At 34.7% G+C, this 17,620-nt stretch overlaps 1 protein-coding gene across 1 annotated transcript in view; it reads left to right on the top strand.

Moving 5' to 3' along the window:
- Lama2 (laminin subunit alpha 2) overlaps positions 1–17,620 on the top strand; it is a 571,380-nt gene that overhangs the window by 296,684 nt on the left and 257,076 nt on the right. Inside the window, exons 13-14 of the mRNA XM_071613037.1 lie at positions 7,207–7,308; positions 8,679–8,890. Of these exons, the coding sequence (XP_071469138.1) occupies positions 7,207–7,308; positions 8,679–8,890 (314 nt within the window). The remainder of the gene's footprint in view (positions 1–7,206; positions 7,309–8,678; positions 8,891–17,620) is intronic.

The raw sequence follows: 17,620 nt of genomic DNA, 5'->3' as shown, positions 1-17,620 counted from the left end.
AAGAACAGTCGCAAACTCAACCCTCTTACCCCAACCAATTCTAAGTCCTGCACATGTGGGGAAAAAGAAAAAAAAAAAAAAACAACCATACTATGAAACTGTGTAGTGGTTACCATAAAAGAGAAGAAGGAAAAAAGGAGGAAAAGAAATAAAGAAGCCAGGAAAAGCAGGAAGAAAAGGGGGCAGAAAGGACATTTCCCCAAGGCTTTCTTCTTTGTCCCTCTCTTGCCTTCTAAAGCAACTTTTCTGGGATGTACTATCTCTGCTTGACACCCACAACTCCTAGTCCAGTCCATTTTCTATGGACTAAAAGTGATCAACTTTAAGACTATCTATATTAATTCTGCCCCTCTGAAATTCTATTTCCTCTTGCCTTTGTTCTATTCTAATAATTATCAACCTTTAAATTAAAAAAAAAATACTCCTATTTCAGTGTTATAATTGTATGGAAGAACACAATAAAACCTTGAAGCAGAATAATTTGTCTATGTTAAAAGAAATCTCTTTGAACAGATGCATTAATAAACACTTTTCTGGTAGGGATACCTTTTGAGTTAATGCTATGAGGCTTCCAAATCTAGAGAGATGAATCACTTGCCCTGTTTGGCAGATATGCTTAATTTATCCTGCTCAGTATTACAAAGCCTTTTCCTCATCTGACTTTAGTATAGCCCTCTTGAAGTATTTGTTCTGGTAAGCAAAAGCAAATATTAGGTTTTAAACTCCATTTAGTGGGATAACAGTGATGATAATCTGACATCAGAGAACTGAATATCCCAGGCTTATTTTATGAAATGTATTTCCTCTCCAGATACATTGTCCTCAATAGGTTATCCCATCCTTCATCCTGCAATTCATATTTCTTGAGATTAGGGGAGGAAAAAGAAAGTCGAACACAAGCAGCCTCATACAAAATACTTTGGTAAAGCTTAGGTATATGAATTACCTTTAGCTCTTTCCACTCATGAGGGAAAACTTCCTTGCCTCATTAAATCTTTAATGCAATGTGTGCCAGGCACGCTCTATTGTTATGTGTGACATTAGGTTATACAGTGCATAGTAACTACAATGTTACTTGCAAACAAGCTGTTTCTTTCCCCTGAAGGTAAAATTAAAACAGGTACTCATGGGGAACAGCTATTTGTATTGTTCTTTTCTTAATGAGGTGAAGCTGAGGATCTGGAGAATGAAGGGCTTAACTCTGAACTATCTCCAGGAAACCATGGGTGCTGCTCCTCTGTTTACAGTGGGAAATTCCTTCTCAATTTGATATCTGAATCCCTCTGAAAAGAATATCCCTTAGTACATATGGAGAGAGAGGTAAAAGGCTGTCTTGTGGGGGTCCTTATGGAATGAATTATTCTCAGTAAATTCACTTTCTCTTTGAAAGGGATATATCCTTTCATCTCTGGTGAGTATACTCCCTTCCACCCAGTAAACATATTAATTGCATTGATGTAAACAAAATTGCACTTACTTCTACCTGTGGAAAATCATATTTCTCTAGCCAATAGAAAGATAACAGGTTAGTTCCTCAATAGTTAGAGGAAATGAAATGTTCTATTGTCTGCATGTACAATACTGAAAAAAATTTACATAAATCAGTATTTTCCCCAAATGAGATAATTAGTATGCTAGATACCTTATTTGATTATTGACTGATGTTTTTATATAATCTGAAAGTCTCAAAGATAAAATTCACGATTTGAGTATACCAAGCCCCAAATTATACATGTATGTCAAAATACATTCTACTGACATTTATACCTAAAACAAAAAATTGGTTGAATCTCCAGATGTAGAACCCGAAAATACAGAGGGCCAATTATATACAAATTCTCAAATGTAAGTATCTGATCATACAATGCTACCCTTAGTTTCTATTCCACATTGTTTTTTTTTTTTTGCAGTACTTGCTTTTTTATTTGTATGTTACTGGGGATTAAACCTAGGAATGATCTTAGCTAGATGCTTAGCCCTTTTTATCATATTTTGAGACAGGGTATCACTTAGTTGCTGAAGCTGACCTCAAACTTGCAATTCTCCTGCCTAAGCCTCCTAAATCACTGGGATTATAGACATGTTCTACCTTACCTGGTGTCCACTGAAAACTTTGCTTAGCATAGATATGACGTAGCTTAAAGTACACTGTGAGTACTCCAGCACTTTATGAAAATACATTTTTGTTATTTAAGCTACTTGGTTTCTGATACTTTATTATAGTGGCTTGAGCAGATTAACACAGGGACAAAGCCTAGGCCAAAAGACATAGATTGAGGAATTAGGTTAGTTGTAGTTCAGTCCATGAGAGAGGAGTCCATGTGAAATGTGACAACCAAAGGAGAATGAAAAAGAGTCTTACAGTCACTCACTGAGTATAGAATAATTTTTTAAAAATGTATTTAAATAATGCATAGCTGTGTCCAACACAAGGAAAATAATGAGGAAGTTCAGTGTAATGGATGACAAAGGAATAAAAAAATCTTAAGAACTATTACATGTCATATAAGATTAAGAATAGAATTAAAAGAATTAATATCTCAAAATATAGTACTCAACTGTAGTAACTAAAACAGCATGATACTAACATAAATATAGACCAATGTAACTGAATGGAAAAGACAAAGGTAGTTTTTACATACTTATGATCAGCCAAATCATTTTTTGAAAAAGGTGCTAAGAATTCATAATGGAGAGAGAAACGACAATATCTTCAACAGCTGGTGCTAGGAAAACCAGATAACCATATGCAAAAGAATGAAGTTAGGCCCCTCTGTCTTACCACACAACAAACATCAGTTTAAACGATTTAAGTCCAGAAATGGTAAAACGACTAGAAATTATTCTCGGACATTGGTCAGGCAAGGATGTGTTTGGATAAGACCTCAAAGCAAACAAAGCAAAAATTGACAAATGATATTACACCAAAGTATGAATTTTCTGTACAGAAAATGAATCAGTCAAGAGATAACCTACAGAATGGCAGAAAACATTTGCAACTATGCATCTGTCAAAGTATCAATGTCCAAAGTGTATAAGAAACTCAAACAACTCAATAATATAAGACCAAACAAAAAGAAAACTAACAGACAAACCCTCCAAATAATCCATTAAAAATGGACAAAAGACCTGAATAGGTTATTTCCTAAAAGAAGACATATGGACAAGTATGTAAAAAAATGTTCAACATCATTCATCAGCAGGAAATACAAATGAAAAATCATAATGAGATATTGCTTTACCTCAACTAGAATTGCTGCTGTCAAAAAAAAAATAATAATAATAAATACGATAGTGGCTGCTCAAAAAGAAAAACTCTGATACACTGTTAGTGGTAATGTAAATTAGTGGAGATATTATGGAAAACAGTAAGTATATTCTGCAAATCATTAAATATGGAATTACCATATGATATAGCAATCCCACCATTGGGTATATATATATATATATATCTAAAGGAAATGAAATCACTCTATGTAAAAAGATATTTTCACTCTTATGTTTATTGCAGCACTATCCTCAATAGCCAAGATATGGAATCAACCTAAGTATTCATCAAAAATGAGCATTCATCAAAAATGAATGGGTAAAGTGATGCATATACACAATGGAATACAATTCAGCCATTTATAAAATGAAATCCCATCATTTCCAGCAACATGGATAAACCTAGAGGACATTTTTTTAAGTAAAATAAGCCAGGCACAGAAAGATAAATAATACATGATAGCATTCGTGTAAAATTTAAAGAAGCTGATGTCATATAGTTAGTAGATTGTTGTTACCAGAGTCTGGAAAGAGGAGGAAAGAGAAAGGAACAGTGATAAATTGACCAATGAGTACACAGTTACCCAGTGGAGTGGGCTCTGGTGTTCTGTTGCATGATAGGGTGACTATCGTTAACAATATTGCTCTGATTATTTCAAAATAGCTAGAAGAGAAAATATAAATGTCCTTACCACAAAGAGATGATAGATTTATGAGATAATGAGTATGCTTTGATGATTCACTGATGTTTGCATTTATCAAAACCTCACATTGTACCCCACAAAAATGCATAAATATGATGTCAGTTACAAATAAAATTTTAAAAGCGGTCATTATTGGTTGCTATATAGTTTATATATGGCATATCAAGACACTCTTTCAATGGAGCACTACTCCATTGAAATGGACGGCTGGATTCAGGAAATGAAATAAGAAAGGATGGATTGATAGAAAATAAAAAAAAAAAATTAGTGCCATACTTCATGTGTCCAAGTTTGACAATAAAGTAATAAATAAGTATGGAAGAGAAATTGAAGGTAACTGATGATCTGCACTCTGGTGCACATTTAATTTGATGAAGAGAGTGAGGGTTAGGATACTGAAAGGTCTATAAGAGATTGTGGAAGCAAGGGAAAGGAGCAGTCTAACAAAGGTAACATCTGGAATATGGAGGAATGGAGAAATGGAGAACAGTCTTCATTCAAAGGTTTAGGAAAGGACAACATAGACTGAATATTCCCAGAGCTTTCCCACCAAAAATCAATATTCCTCAGAAGAGAAGTTGTTTTCTTAAAATTGACTCATTATAGCGTCCCACACAATAGTATGTACTCTTTGAAGGAAACACATTCAGTGGCAACATTAGGAAATGCTTGATGTCACTTCTTACGAAGAGTTTGCTTTACAGATTTGTAGGAAAACTAAAACAAACAACAACAACAACAACAAAAAACAACTTTGAGAATGAGCTATTCCTAGAGATACAATCTCTAAATTGTTGGATAATATCTTAAGCCATCCTTTCTAAAAATTACTGAAATCAGTATTTGGCTAAGTAGTTATGCAGATATGATTATAAATATGCACCTTTAGAGTTAAGGAAAAAGACAATGATTCTAATACTCTACAAACTGGTACTTTTACCATGGGGAAGAATATCTGGTAACAGTACCATACACATGTTTAAAACAATCTGTCTTTCACAAAATTTAGCAGGATGTAAATTGGATTAACTTGTGAAAAATTTTAGGTGATTCAAAAAATGTTCTATTAATTCCAAAATATGGCTATCAAAATGCCTGAAAGAATTTGCAATACATTGGTTTATAAAGTATGAGTGAAAGCATAATTTTTCATTACTATTAGAGTGAATAGAGGGCCTACTTCTTACTTGTATTTTACATTATCACTGACCTGCATGAGACACTTCTTTTCTTATATATTTATTTAGTTCTTTTCCCCATTACTCCTTTCCTTTCCTCTCTCATATTATATATGTGTTATGAGACTTTATAAATATTTCAAGTAGGTATAGAAAGTATATTAAAAATCAAATAGTATAAGTGAACTTTTTTGTTTCATATATAGTCTTAAAACTGAATGTTCAAATTATATACATTTTGGCTTTTATTAGCAAAATAAAATATTGCCTTTAATTCAAAATTCTTTATCTTTGGTTTTCTGTAGGAATTTTCTTAGTTAATATAATTTTTAAATTTTAGATAAGCATATTCAATAAAAATAATGTAATGCAAATTTTAAATAATCAAAATATGTTTGAAAGTCCAAAATATTTTGGAATCTTACAGACCTATATTTCAATGTTCTTCCCAAACAATGTCTACCTCTGACTGAATAATTTAATTAATTTAGAAAATTCTAAGTAGTCCAGTCCTCTTTGAAAAATATAAAACATTTTCTTTTTCTGCTGCCTTTTTGGATTCTTCTTATTGAGAAAATGTCTGGCTGATTTGAACAAGCATGCTCTGTAAAATTTTGGATGCTTTTTAAATAGAACCCAAAGCCTTTTATATATATTCACCCCTCATTACTCACAATAATGCCAAATGCTATAGTCCAGACAGATATTTATTATTTTATATGTGAAAAGACATTAAAGTGGGACCATTTCTCAGTGGAGTAGGGAAATAAAAGTTTTCAGAAATTCTGTTCCTTCTAGAACACCATGTAATGAGCTCTTAGAAGACAGTGCAGAGCTACAATTTAAAATCCTGTTTAATCAGCCATAGCAAGCTATGTGCAGTCCCAATGGAACAACTCTGAAAGGAATCAGGACTCCTCCTCCTCTATCCAGTGCCTATCCAGGAATTGCTTTCTGGTCAGAGTCTGCAATGAAGGGCCACAGAGAGCCAAGGGCTGCAAAGCTGGGTCTCTGCATGTCAGCAAAGAGCAAACAGCAGAATACAAATCATCAACTTTGTTTTATGAATGTCTTTATTTACAAGGCTAGAGTAGAATTTTTAAAGTAAGAAGTGCAGCATTAGCATTGAATCTGTCAGTCACAGCTCCAATTTTGATTCCTGTCCTATAAATGATATTGCATTCCTTTTTTTTTTTATAAGTTTCTGCAAGGTTACTCTCAATGACAGAAAATATAAACCTCCAGCACTTATTGTAGGAGGCTTGGCTTGCATGTTTGAAGGAAATAAATTCGTTTAATGAAAAGGGAATAATAACCTTCATTCAAACTAAGCTTATTTGTTTGACAGGGGTAAGTATAACTTCTTAGGCAATTTTGATTGCATTTTAATATAAATTTTGGTGCTGATCTTCTTTTTATTTTATTTTATTTTATTTTTTAGTTCTCAATGTACCTTTATTTTATTTACATGTGATGCTGAGAATCGAACCCAGTGCCTCACACATGCTAGGCAAGCACTCTACCACTGAGCTACAACCCCAGCCCGTATGCTAATTTTTTATTTTCCTTTGACCAACAACAAAAGCTCATCTAGCTTTTGGTCTTGGTAAAATGCCCTTCAAATGGAGAGAGATCCTCATTGGCTGCATAAGACCCAAAGACAGTGGAGAGAAAATGGATAGAAATCTAGAAATCTTTTAATTTTGACAATGATCCTTATTCTTTTGGGAATTATAAAGCTCATACTACAGACTGAGAAAATGACAGAAAGGACTGTGTTTGGTTTCATGGAACTTAACCTGTTCAGCAATCCTGCCACACTGGGGGAAACAGTACATGAATTTATATTTATGTCAGGCTTATAGTTGATGGGTAAGGTTTCGTTTAAAGGTTACTCCTAAAGAAATGTCTGTCATCAATACTCTTTTCTCTGGTGATTTCTGCTTCTTCCAAATACTGCCCTATAGAAAAATAAAATTATTTAAAAATAATAAGTAAAATATGATTTAATAACCTATCTCCTGTGCCATAATGATTATGCATCTCCTCTCTTGTAGCTCCCAGCTGTAGGAGGACAGTTGACATTTACCATCTCATATGACCTCGAGGAAGAGGAAGAAGATACAGAGTATGTTCTCCAGCTGATGGTCCTCTTAGAGGTAGTGTACTAAGCACATTGCTTTGTAACCCTAGTACACCATATGTCATTTCAGGTTACTCAGGCTCTTTTTACCTGGTTGGTTTGAAATTAATTTACGTAATTCTAAAGAAAAAAAAAATCTTAGGAATTTTTTTTGGGTGTAATTCCTATGTCTCACTCTGAGGACATATCTAGAAAACTAAATATATTCACTGGGTTCTAATAATAATGGAAACCTTTGGACCCGACTTATAAATTTAAATTTACAGTATGATGATCATGTTTCTGTGACTATAAGTATGATGACAGTGTTTAGGTGAAAGCTGATTTATAGAGTTTATATAAATTTTACATCTCCCCTTGCTTCCACATAGATTTTACTATTTCCTTGTTTATATCAGTCATAAATAAGTGAAAAAAAAATTGAAACCAGTTCATTTAGCTATAGGCTACAGTTAAAGCTTGACTTTGAAATCCCAATTTAGGTATGAAACATAGGAGAAACTGCTTTCAGGGTTTGGATGTTCGTAGTCAATTCCCAAATGCTGGAAACCAAGAGTAATCCTAGAAGTGCTCCCTTCCCTTTTCAGTTATGTCTACCCTTGCCCCATAGTCACACATACTCAAAGGCATACACATGCATTTCCATTCATGATTCCGAAAGGTAGAAGTCACGTTAGCCCCTGTTAGTAAACAGCCTCTGTTATTCTTTCCCTTAAACATTTCAAACATGTGGATCAGTGACAGAATGACAGATTTTTTTCCCTCTAAATGAATGTTTTTCAGAATTGATGAAGTGGTCTGAATTTTTAGTTAGATAGATATTAAGATAGATATTAAGAAGTTATGTGTCATTAATATGAATGAACAAATACAAGGACAAACTAAATGTCCAAGATCAATCTATATTCCTTATTATTATGCCAGTCTCCTACTGTAATCATTGTATATAGACCTTTTTTATTTGTTTTACTTATGTACATAGAAGTCCTTTACACGAATAGCTTAATTAAGTAAAGCTTCCTTCCCTATTGTCCTTACCATCAACTAATATTTTCGAAATATATAATTTTTGTGTTCGTGTGTAAAATCAGGGTGCCTATAATCACATGCATGCTTAGGCCTTGCCAGCTATCTGTTATTTTAGTTCATGAGGGAAGTGGGATCATACAAAACCAAGACGCTTATACTTTGCAGTGCATCTGGTGAAAGCTAATATTTAAATTCATGTATTCTGAAAATGCATGGAACAATAAGGAAAGCCAACCTAAAATCCAAAACCTACTGATAATAATTTATAGGATAAATAATCCAAATACAAATTTTTTTGTTTTACTTTTTTTTGCCTGGTTATCAATCTTATCTTGATATACTTTTTACCATCCTTAGGGAAATGGCTTGAGAATCAGCACAGCCCAAGAAGAGGTGTATCTTCAACCATCTGAAGAACATGTCAGCATGTTAGCACTTAAAGAAGAGTCATTTACCATACATGGCACAAATTTTCCAGTCAGTAGAAAGGATTTTATGACAGTGCTTGTGAATTTGAAGAGAGTCCTCATACAAATCACATACAACTTTGGGATGGATGCCATCTTCAGGTAAAATCAGGAACTACACATTCTAAGTCCCCACATTTACCTTGGGGCAAACATGCATATGCTAGAAAAGTGAAGGGGCTTGAGTCAACTTCCTTGATCAGACCAACACAAATAACAAACTCTTTGTGCGAAGCTTACAAATAGCATCTTACCAAAACTGGGGCTTGCATGATCTGGAGCTACAACTTCTTTTAAAAAAGGAAATAAAGTGTGATCAATATCTTGACTGGACAGAGGTTGCATGGATGTCTCAAGATACTGGGTGTCTTACCTGGTACCTGGCTAGAAGCTCTCCTCCTCTAACTGGTAGCCAATGAGATTAAAAGTCACCTTCAACTGTACCACATGAACCCCTAGACAGTAGCAGCTCTCCATCAATCTTTTTGATACTCCTCACAGCTACGGGAGCTTTGTTTTGCTTTGCTTTAATGAATTCCTATAATTTGTTCTGCAAAACACACACACACACACACACACACACACACACACACACCAAACAAACAAACAAAAAAGTGAATTTTAAAACCTCTACATTTAGCCAGATGTGGTGGCACATGCCTGTAATCCCAGAGGCTTGGGAGGCTTAGGCAGGAAGATTACGAGTTCAAAGCCAGCCTCAATAACTTAGCAAGGCCCTAAGCAACTCAGTGTCTCTAAATAAAATACAAAAATAAATAAATAATGACAGAGGAAGTGGTTCAGTGGTTAAATACCCCTGAGTTCAATCCCCAGTACAAGGGGGAAAAAATCTCTAGGTTTGTTCCTCCAAATACAAGATAAGAATAAGCATTGGTTTTCTGAAAGATGTTCATGAGCCCTTTAAAATTTTAAATATCACAAATAATTTGTCTTAGAAAAAAAAAAAAACAGATCATTGATGTTTTCTTTACAATTCTTCCAGAATATATAATAAATAATGACTCCAAGGTTGAGACATGCTATACTAAAATGTAAAGTCACCTTTATGATGTCTCAGATAGTAGGAATCCAAAAAGATACAATTCCAGGGTACTCATGTTTAGAAAGTGGTTTGTAAAATATTTTCCTCCATAACTTAATTAACTAGTTTCTGTCTTAGTAGTATGTTGTTTGTAATAAAAAATGCAAGCCTCTTTATTTAAATAACTACCCATCCCTGTTCAAACCATTGTAAAATTATAATGGCCACATAGTATAAGAGGAAAGAGTGTGGATTTTAGAGCCAAAATGAGTAGGAATTCGGCAAGCTGTCTTGCTTGTTGTGTGCATATGGCAAGAGATTGGGGTTTGTAGAACCTCAACTTTAATTGTAATGTGCAGATAATAATTCCTGTTTCTAGGGTTGCTGTGACAATAATATGTGATAATTACATAAAGTGCCCATTACCTAGAACATTTTCAAAGATTAGCTCTTTCTTTTTCTCCATGTTTTTTTTTTTTTTTCTTTTAAATGAGAGTGCCCTGGTTTGACACAAAAATAACCATATCTGACTGACTGTAGGGTGCTGTGTATTCCCTTTTTAAAACTGAGACAGAATTTTAACTTAAACTATATATGAATGAGTTCTTTCTCTTTTCCTGCTCTATGCAGATAACAAATAGCATAAGATATCATGGCATCTTACTTTTGAATCGGATTCAGTTAGATGATCAAGTTTGACCCCACACTGACAACTGATAGATCCTTAATCAAAGAAATGTCTCCAATATTAGGTATTTTATTTCAGATACCACCTCCCATTATTTACTTGTGCTGCCTAGTTTGTCTTTCACTTGTAACATTTCAGCAAAGTATAATCATCATTACCATTTCCCAAAGGAGGAAACTGCAGATTCATAAACAAAACCATTGCCAAACAATGTACCTCTTTTGCATAGGCAATTCTGCTAGAAGCAGGGTTAAAGTGCCATAAAGATGAGAAGCTGCACTTAGGAATTAATTATGTTTTTCCCATTTAGTAAATAGAGATTGTCATGATGTTTAAACAGTACAAAGAGATGAGTCCTCTAGCTTTCAAAATGAATGACAACCAAATTGACAAAAACTGGCTAGGGGGCTTATTTATGTTTTGTCAACATTGTTTCTCATGCTAGTTAATCCAAAGACACTTCTCCCTGATTTATGTCAAACAGTTTCAGTGTCTACCCTTCTTAAAATCACTGGTTTTATTTGAAGCTTTCTGAGGTATCCCTGTATATGCAGGACACATTCACAGACCATGGCTATGTGAACAGACATAGGAACAAATCCAAGTAGGTGACTGCTTGCCGCCACCTTTATTACTAAAGCACCGTGGTTCAAGAAGTAAAAGCCAATTTAGATTTGAAATTCCTCCCCACTTCAGGTGAGCTGAAAGTCAGCATGAATCCCAAGTCAGTAAGCTTGTTATATTTTATTTATCTCTGATCTACTAGTAGATTGAGTCATATTTGTAAAACATCACCTGAATTGATTCAACTTGTCTTGCACAGTAGGCTTCTGACTTGGTATACTGTTTGTGTGCAGGCATGAGTAAAATGAAGCTATCACAACAGAAACTCATGTTTAGTCTTATTTAAGGAGGATTTACTCCCATGATAGTTCTCTCAGCAAATGGGCTTAGATCTGTCCGATTCTGTAGTCAGGTAGAATTATATAGTAGAAACCTGGGCTGCAGGTCAAGGATTTTGACTTTTGTTTTCAACTCAGTTATGTAATAATTGTATAAGTAAGTATGGCTTTGACCTCTTTGTACTTAATTTGCTTGCTTTCTCCTCCTCCTTCTCCTCCTCCTCCACCTCCTCCTCCTCTTCCTCTTCCTCCTCCTCCTCTTCTTCCTCCTCCTTCTTTTTTTTTTTCTTCTTCTTGTAACTGGGGATTGAAACTGGGGGTAAACAACCACTGAGCCATACCCCTAGCCCTTTATATTTTGAGATGGGTCCTAAGTATGTTGCTGAGGCTAGCCTCAATCTTGTGATCCTACTGCCGAAGCCTCCCAAGTCCCTGGGATAACAGGCATGCATCACCATGCACAGTTTAAATCGCTTCATTTCTGAAAGAAGGAGGAGGACAATTGTGCTGTCAACGTCAAAATGTCACTTTGAAAAAGGAATTAGAGAGCTGCTGACGTGGTTTGATAGTGGAAGATCAACACACAGATATGAAGAATGCCTACCTGACCCACCTTATTCCAGGGGAGAGCATTTTTCTCTAAATACCATTAAGACTTAGAGACACCCAGAATAAGGCAGAATCAATTTCCACAATTATTTTTGTTCTTACTGTCATTCTTTTCCAGAAAAAGAAATTGATTTCCTTTTCACTGTCTTTCCTAATAAGACAAAGTAGAAACTTTTCATTCTTCTTTTTAGAGCATGAGAAAAATCAGACAAATCCAGCTACACATTTGTCTCTCTTAAATTCTCCAAACCTTGGATTGAGTAGCTCCCTTGATCTTTAACTCATGCAAGGCTTTTCTTAAGCACCTCTTAGTTATAGAATAAAATGTGTTCTCCTCTTATCCTAAAGTAAATTTTAATAGAATTCACTAAAGTAAATTTTAACAGAATTCACTAAAGTTTCTTCTCCTGTGAAGATACTTTCTCTAATTTTGAGGATAGATGTGTCCATTTGACTTGGTTTACCCAAAAAGAAGCTGAGTAAAAGTTATATATATATATGATTGAATTTTTCCTAGAGGAAAAACATTGAATTGCCAGTGTGAGACTCTCTGGCACTTATTCATCTGGTTACAGATGATCAAACAACCTGAAACACTGACAGTACAAGGAGGTCAGCAGCCCTGGTTGTTTTGATCTTATGGTTGCTGAACAAAGGTTGGCTCTTGTAAAATCCTCTGCGGGCCTGAAGTACCCCTGAGAACTTGTAGTTGTTACCACAGTGTAATGGATCCCATCATGACTTTATCATGATATACCTCATATGTCTTTATTGCTTAAAAATGAATACTGAACCTTTAAAAGGCAATATTTATTCACATAACTTTTAAAGTTTAGGGGTTATGAGCTGAGAATGGTTACACAAAATTTAGACAATAAATAATCTAGAACAATTCTTGTAAACTAAGACATTTTGTTATAGAAAAAGAATTGATAGATGCATAGTATGCTTCCAATTTTTTATAATAATAATCCAGGTAACTACATTTTAAAGAAAGTATACTGATAAAGACTCTAGAACTTAAAAACTTTTGCGCACCTCACTTGGTATCAGGCAGTGAGTGGGTAAGAGGTACAACCAGCATTTGAGCTCATACATGCTTTCTCCTGTCATCTTTAATTACTTCCCAGTGCTACCCTGTAAATACTGGATTCAGTCTGCAAACATTTTTATAGAGCACCTTCTACGTGTATCTATTCAGTTCTCACTCCAGTAAAATGGTAGAAATAATATCTAACTTATAACACTGAAGATTAAGTGAGAAAATCATGTCTATAAAACACCAGACTTAACATGTGTTGGGAAGCAATGGAGGGTAACAAGGAGGCCCCTGGTTTTGGAGTTTCACTCAGGTTTGGATCTGGGCTACACTGCTCACTAACTGTACATGTTGTACAAGGCACTTTACTTCTCTGAGCTTTAGTTTCTTCATTTGTAAATTTGAGGGGAAAACGTGATTTTTACATTGAGAGTATTGATACTTAAATGAGATGTCTTTAAGCACCCATTATAGCACACTGAAGATAGTAGACACAAATTTAAGTAATAATTATTAATATGTGCTAGTTTTAAGCTAAGCAACAAGGAAAAAAGATGTATAAATGATCATTGAGTTCAAAGAAGGTGTAGTCTTGTAGGGAAGGTGGAATTGCATATTTATGACAATTAAACTGTACAATAGAAGTGAATATAGTGTAGACTGGCAGGACTAAGGAGGAAGAGATGAATCTATACATTAGCATTTAATATAGACTTGGTAGATGGCTACAGTACTATCAGATTTTATCATTTACTTCCCCTATTTGATATAGGGTTGAAAATGTTTGGAGAAAATATATGCCCCTTTTCCAGATGGCTATATCAGACATTGAAACACTGAGTGATTTTGTTGCCTCTTTAGGAATGCAGTAAAAATTACTAGGCTCCTCTAATTGAGCAGTACCTTACACAATTTCCATCACACAGAGACTAAAGAAATTCTGAATCTGCATCTTAGGTTTTGACAAAAACAAAACAACAAAAATACTTCAATAGCAATAAAATACTTATGATAGTTAACCCAATGTAACATTGTTTTAAGTGGGATAAAATAGAGAGTCCTTCAATGTAAAAAGGAGAGTGGAAAGGCAAAAAAAAAAAAAAAAAATTGTAAGACCAAAGGTCTTTCTGTTATTTCAAAATGTGATGTTTTCTGGTGGTGCTGGTTGTTTTAGTGTAGTATAACTATACTACGTCTAATTCTGGTGGGGAGTGTAGTAAATCAAAAATATAGTAAGGTAGTACAAGGACAATGTTTCTGATATGATTTCAGTATTTTTCATAATAGCTTACATAATCATGTCTTTTCTCTTCATCTGTTGTCTTATCTGCACTTTCAAGTCATAAAAATAAAAATAAGAAAAGATAGCTAAAGCATTTGACTTAGTTGACAAATCTTTGACAGCTCATGCATCTCCAAAATTTAGTACTTTATTACTGCCAACATTTCGTATTTAAATGAATGCAGGCTGGTAACAAGAAAATAAAATGACCATATTGAAGGGGGAAAAAATAAACTGCAGCCTTCTTCATGAGTAACACTTAAAACTGTTAAACGCATTAAAATCCCATTTAACAAATAGCAGAACCTAATGAACGCTGGGACTACTCAGTGAATACTAATGTGGAATATTATTGGGAAAGATGTTTGAGTGTTGAAATTTCTCATATCTCAAAATGGCTATACAAATTAAGGAGAGGAACATCTGTTGTTCAAAAGACAAATGAAATTTGGCAGTTCGCAGAAAATATTTTTGTTTTTGTATCTTTATATTTTAAATTGTTTCTTAAAGTGGTCAATTGCTCATTCTTCTACCTGGAAACTTCCAATGCTCTTCCTTTAAGCTTTTTATATCAATTTTATATGGGAAATCCTAAGATTTTATCTATGTGCAATCGATCAACCTGCTAATTAGTGCACTGTGACAATCTATTGCTTGATAAACAATTAATATATTAATCTGTTCGTGAATACTTATAGCAGCCAAAAGGTGGAAACAACACAAAAATCCATCAACAGAAAAATGGGTAAACAAAATATAGTATATACATGCAACAGTATATGACTCAAGCATGTGAGTCATATATTGTTGCATGTATATACCATTCTAGAATGGACCTCAATACAGGCTAAGTGAAAATAATCAGACACCAGGGTCACATATTGCTTGATACTATTAATATGAAATATCCAGAATTAGTAAATTCACAGTGATAGAAGCAGATTGATAGCTGACAGAGGTTGGAGGAAGAGGGGAAGAGACAGTGGCTACTTAATTTGCATGAGGTTTTCTTTGAGGCTGATGAAAATGTTTCCGATCTAGACAGAGGTAATAGTTGCATAGCATTGTGAATGTACTAAGTGATGCAGAATTGCACACTTTAAGAGTTCATTTTGTTGTGTGAATTCCACCTCAGATAATAAAAAGAGGAAGAAATGCCTAAGACACTGCATGCCATTGTGCACAAGGCTGCTTGGTGAGGGGAAGATCATTTAGTGATTTTCAAATGACCCATGTAACATGAACACTGTATGATGGCGATTTTTAATGCCTACGTGTCGAGGACCTTCTATCAGGATGTCTAAGCTGTGCCCCTAGAAAAGACAACATCCAAGAAATAATGCCGGATGAGTTCATCTGCCGTTAAAGATAATGCCCTGGTCTTTACAAGGCACCAGCTGTCACTCAACACAGAAGATTTCATCCAGCTGCCTATTTTTTTTTTTTTTTTAAGATTTCAGTTCCCTTTCCATTTCTGCTTCTTGATCATAATGAACTCATACAAATTCCAAAGTAATATCAGTGTCTAGGATTAGTAAAGTGGAAGTAAAGCCAATAAAGATTTTAGGAACTTGTTGAAAAGTTTACAATGTTATTGAAGGTTGTCACTTTTGAAAATAACGTTTAAACCTTGTCATGAGCCCTTTAGCTTTGCTCTCTGGATTGGCTACAGCATACATTCCTACATCCAGCAAGCTCTTGGTTTACATGTAAATCCCTGATTAATAAAAATCTCTTGAGTAAGAAATTTAGAATGCCCTAGCAAGAGCAGCTGAAATTTTATGGCTAAAGGGTGCCATATTATGTCTTACAAAGATCCATCAATCATTTTAAAAAACAAAGTTTATTATTGTGAATCAACACAGGTCGTTTAGGTTTTTTTTTTTTTTTTTTTTTTCTGTTCATTTGGTTGATTCTTTGCTTGTAAACATAGAAGTTTATTTGTCAACGTTCTGGAAGTCTGAGATCAGGGTGACAGCACAGTCAGGCTCTGCTGAAAGTCCTCTTCCAGGTAGCAGGCTGCACTCTTTTTATTGTATCCTTACATGCTGGAAATAGGGCAAAAAATGCTATTGGGGTCTCTTTTTTTTTTTTTAATTTTTTTTTATTGGTTGTTAAAAACATTATAAAGCTCTTGACATATCATATTTCATACATTAGATTCAAGTTGGTTATGAACTCCCAATTTTACCCCAAATACAGATTGCAGAATCACATCGGTTACACATCCACATTTTTACATAATGCCCTATTAGTAACTGTTGTATTCTGCTACCTTTCCTATCCTCTATCATCCCCCCTCCCTCCCCTCCCATCTTCTCTCTCTACCCCATCCACTGTAATTCATATCTCTCCTTGTTTATTTTCCCATTCCCCTCACAGCCTCTTATATGTAATTTTGTGTAACAATGAGGGTCTCCCTCCATTACCATGCAATTTCCCTTTTCTCTCCCTTTCCATCCCACCTCATCTATCTGTTTAATGTTAATCTTTTCTTCCTGCTCTTCCTCCCTGCTCTGTTCTTAGTTGCTCTCATTATATCAAAGAAGACATTTGGTATTTGTTTTTTAGGGATTGGCTAGCTTCACTAAGCATAATCTGCTCTAGTGCCATCCATTTCCCTGCAAATTCTATGATTTTGTCATTTTTTAGTGCTGCGTAATACTCCATGGTGTATAAATGCCACATTTTTTTTATCCATTCATCTATTGAAGGGCATCTGGGTTGGTTCCACAGTCTAGCAATTGTGAATTGTGCTGCTATGAACATCGATGTAGCAGTATCCCTGTAGTACGCTCTTTTAAGGTCTTCAGGGAATAGTCCAAGAAGGGCAATAGCTGGGTCAAATGGTGGTTCCATTCCCAGCTTTCCCAGGAATCTCCATACTGCTTTCCAGATTGGCCGCAGAACTAACATCATCAAAATGGCGATATTACCAAAAGTTCTCTATAGGTTTAATGCAATGCCAATCAAAATCCCAACGGCATTTCTTGTAGAAATGGATAAAGCAATCATGAAATTCATATGGAAGAATAAAAGACCCAGAATAGCAAAAGCAATTCTAAGTAGGAAGTGCGAATCAGGCGGTATAGCGATACCAGACTTAAAACTATATTACAGAGCAATAGTAACAAAAACAGCATGGTACTGGTACCAAAACAGGAGGGTGGACCAATGGTACAGAATAGAAGACACAGAGACTAATCCACAAAGCTACAACTATCTTATATTTGATAAAGGAGCTAAAAGCATGCAATGGAGGGAGGATAG

Source organism: Marmota flaviventris, chromosome 6 (assembly GCF_047511675.1).
Source record: "Marmota flaviventris isolate mMarFla1 chromosome 6, mMarFla1.hap1, whole genome shotgun sequence".
NCBI lineage: Eukaryota > Metazoa > Chordata > Mammalia > Rodentia > Sciuridae > Marmota > Marmota flaviventris.
Note: the sequence above shows the minus strand (reverse complement) of the source record. Positions and strands in the feature narration are given on the sequence as shown.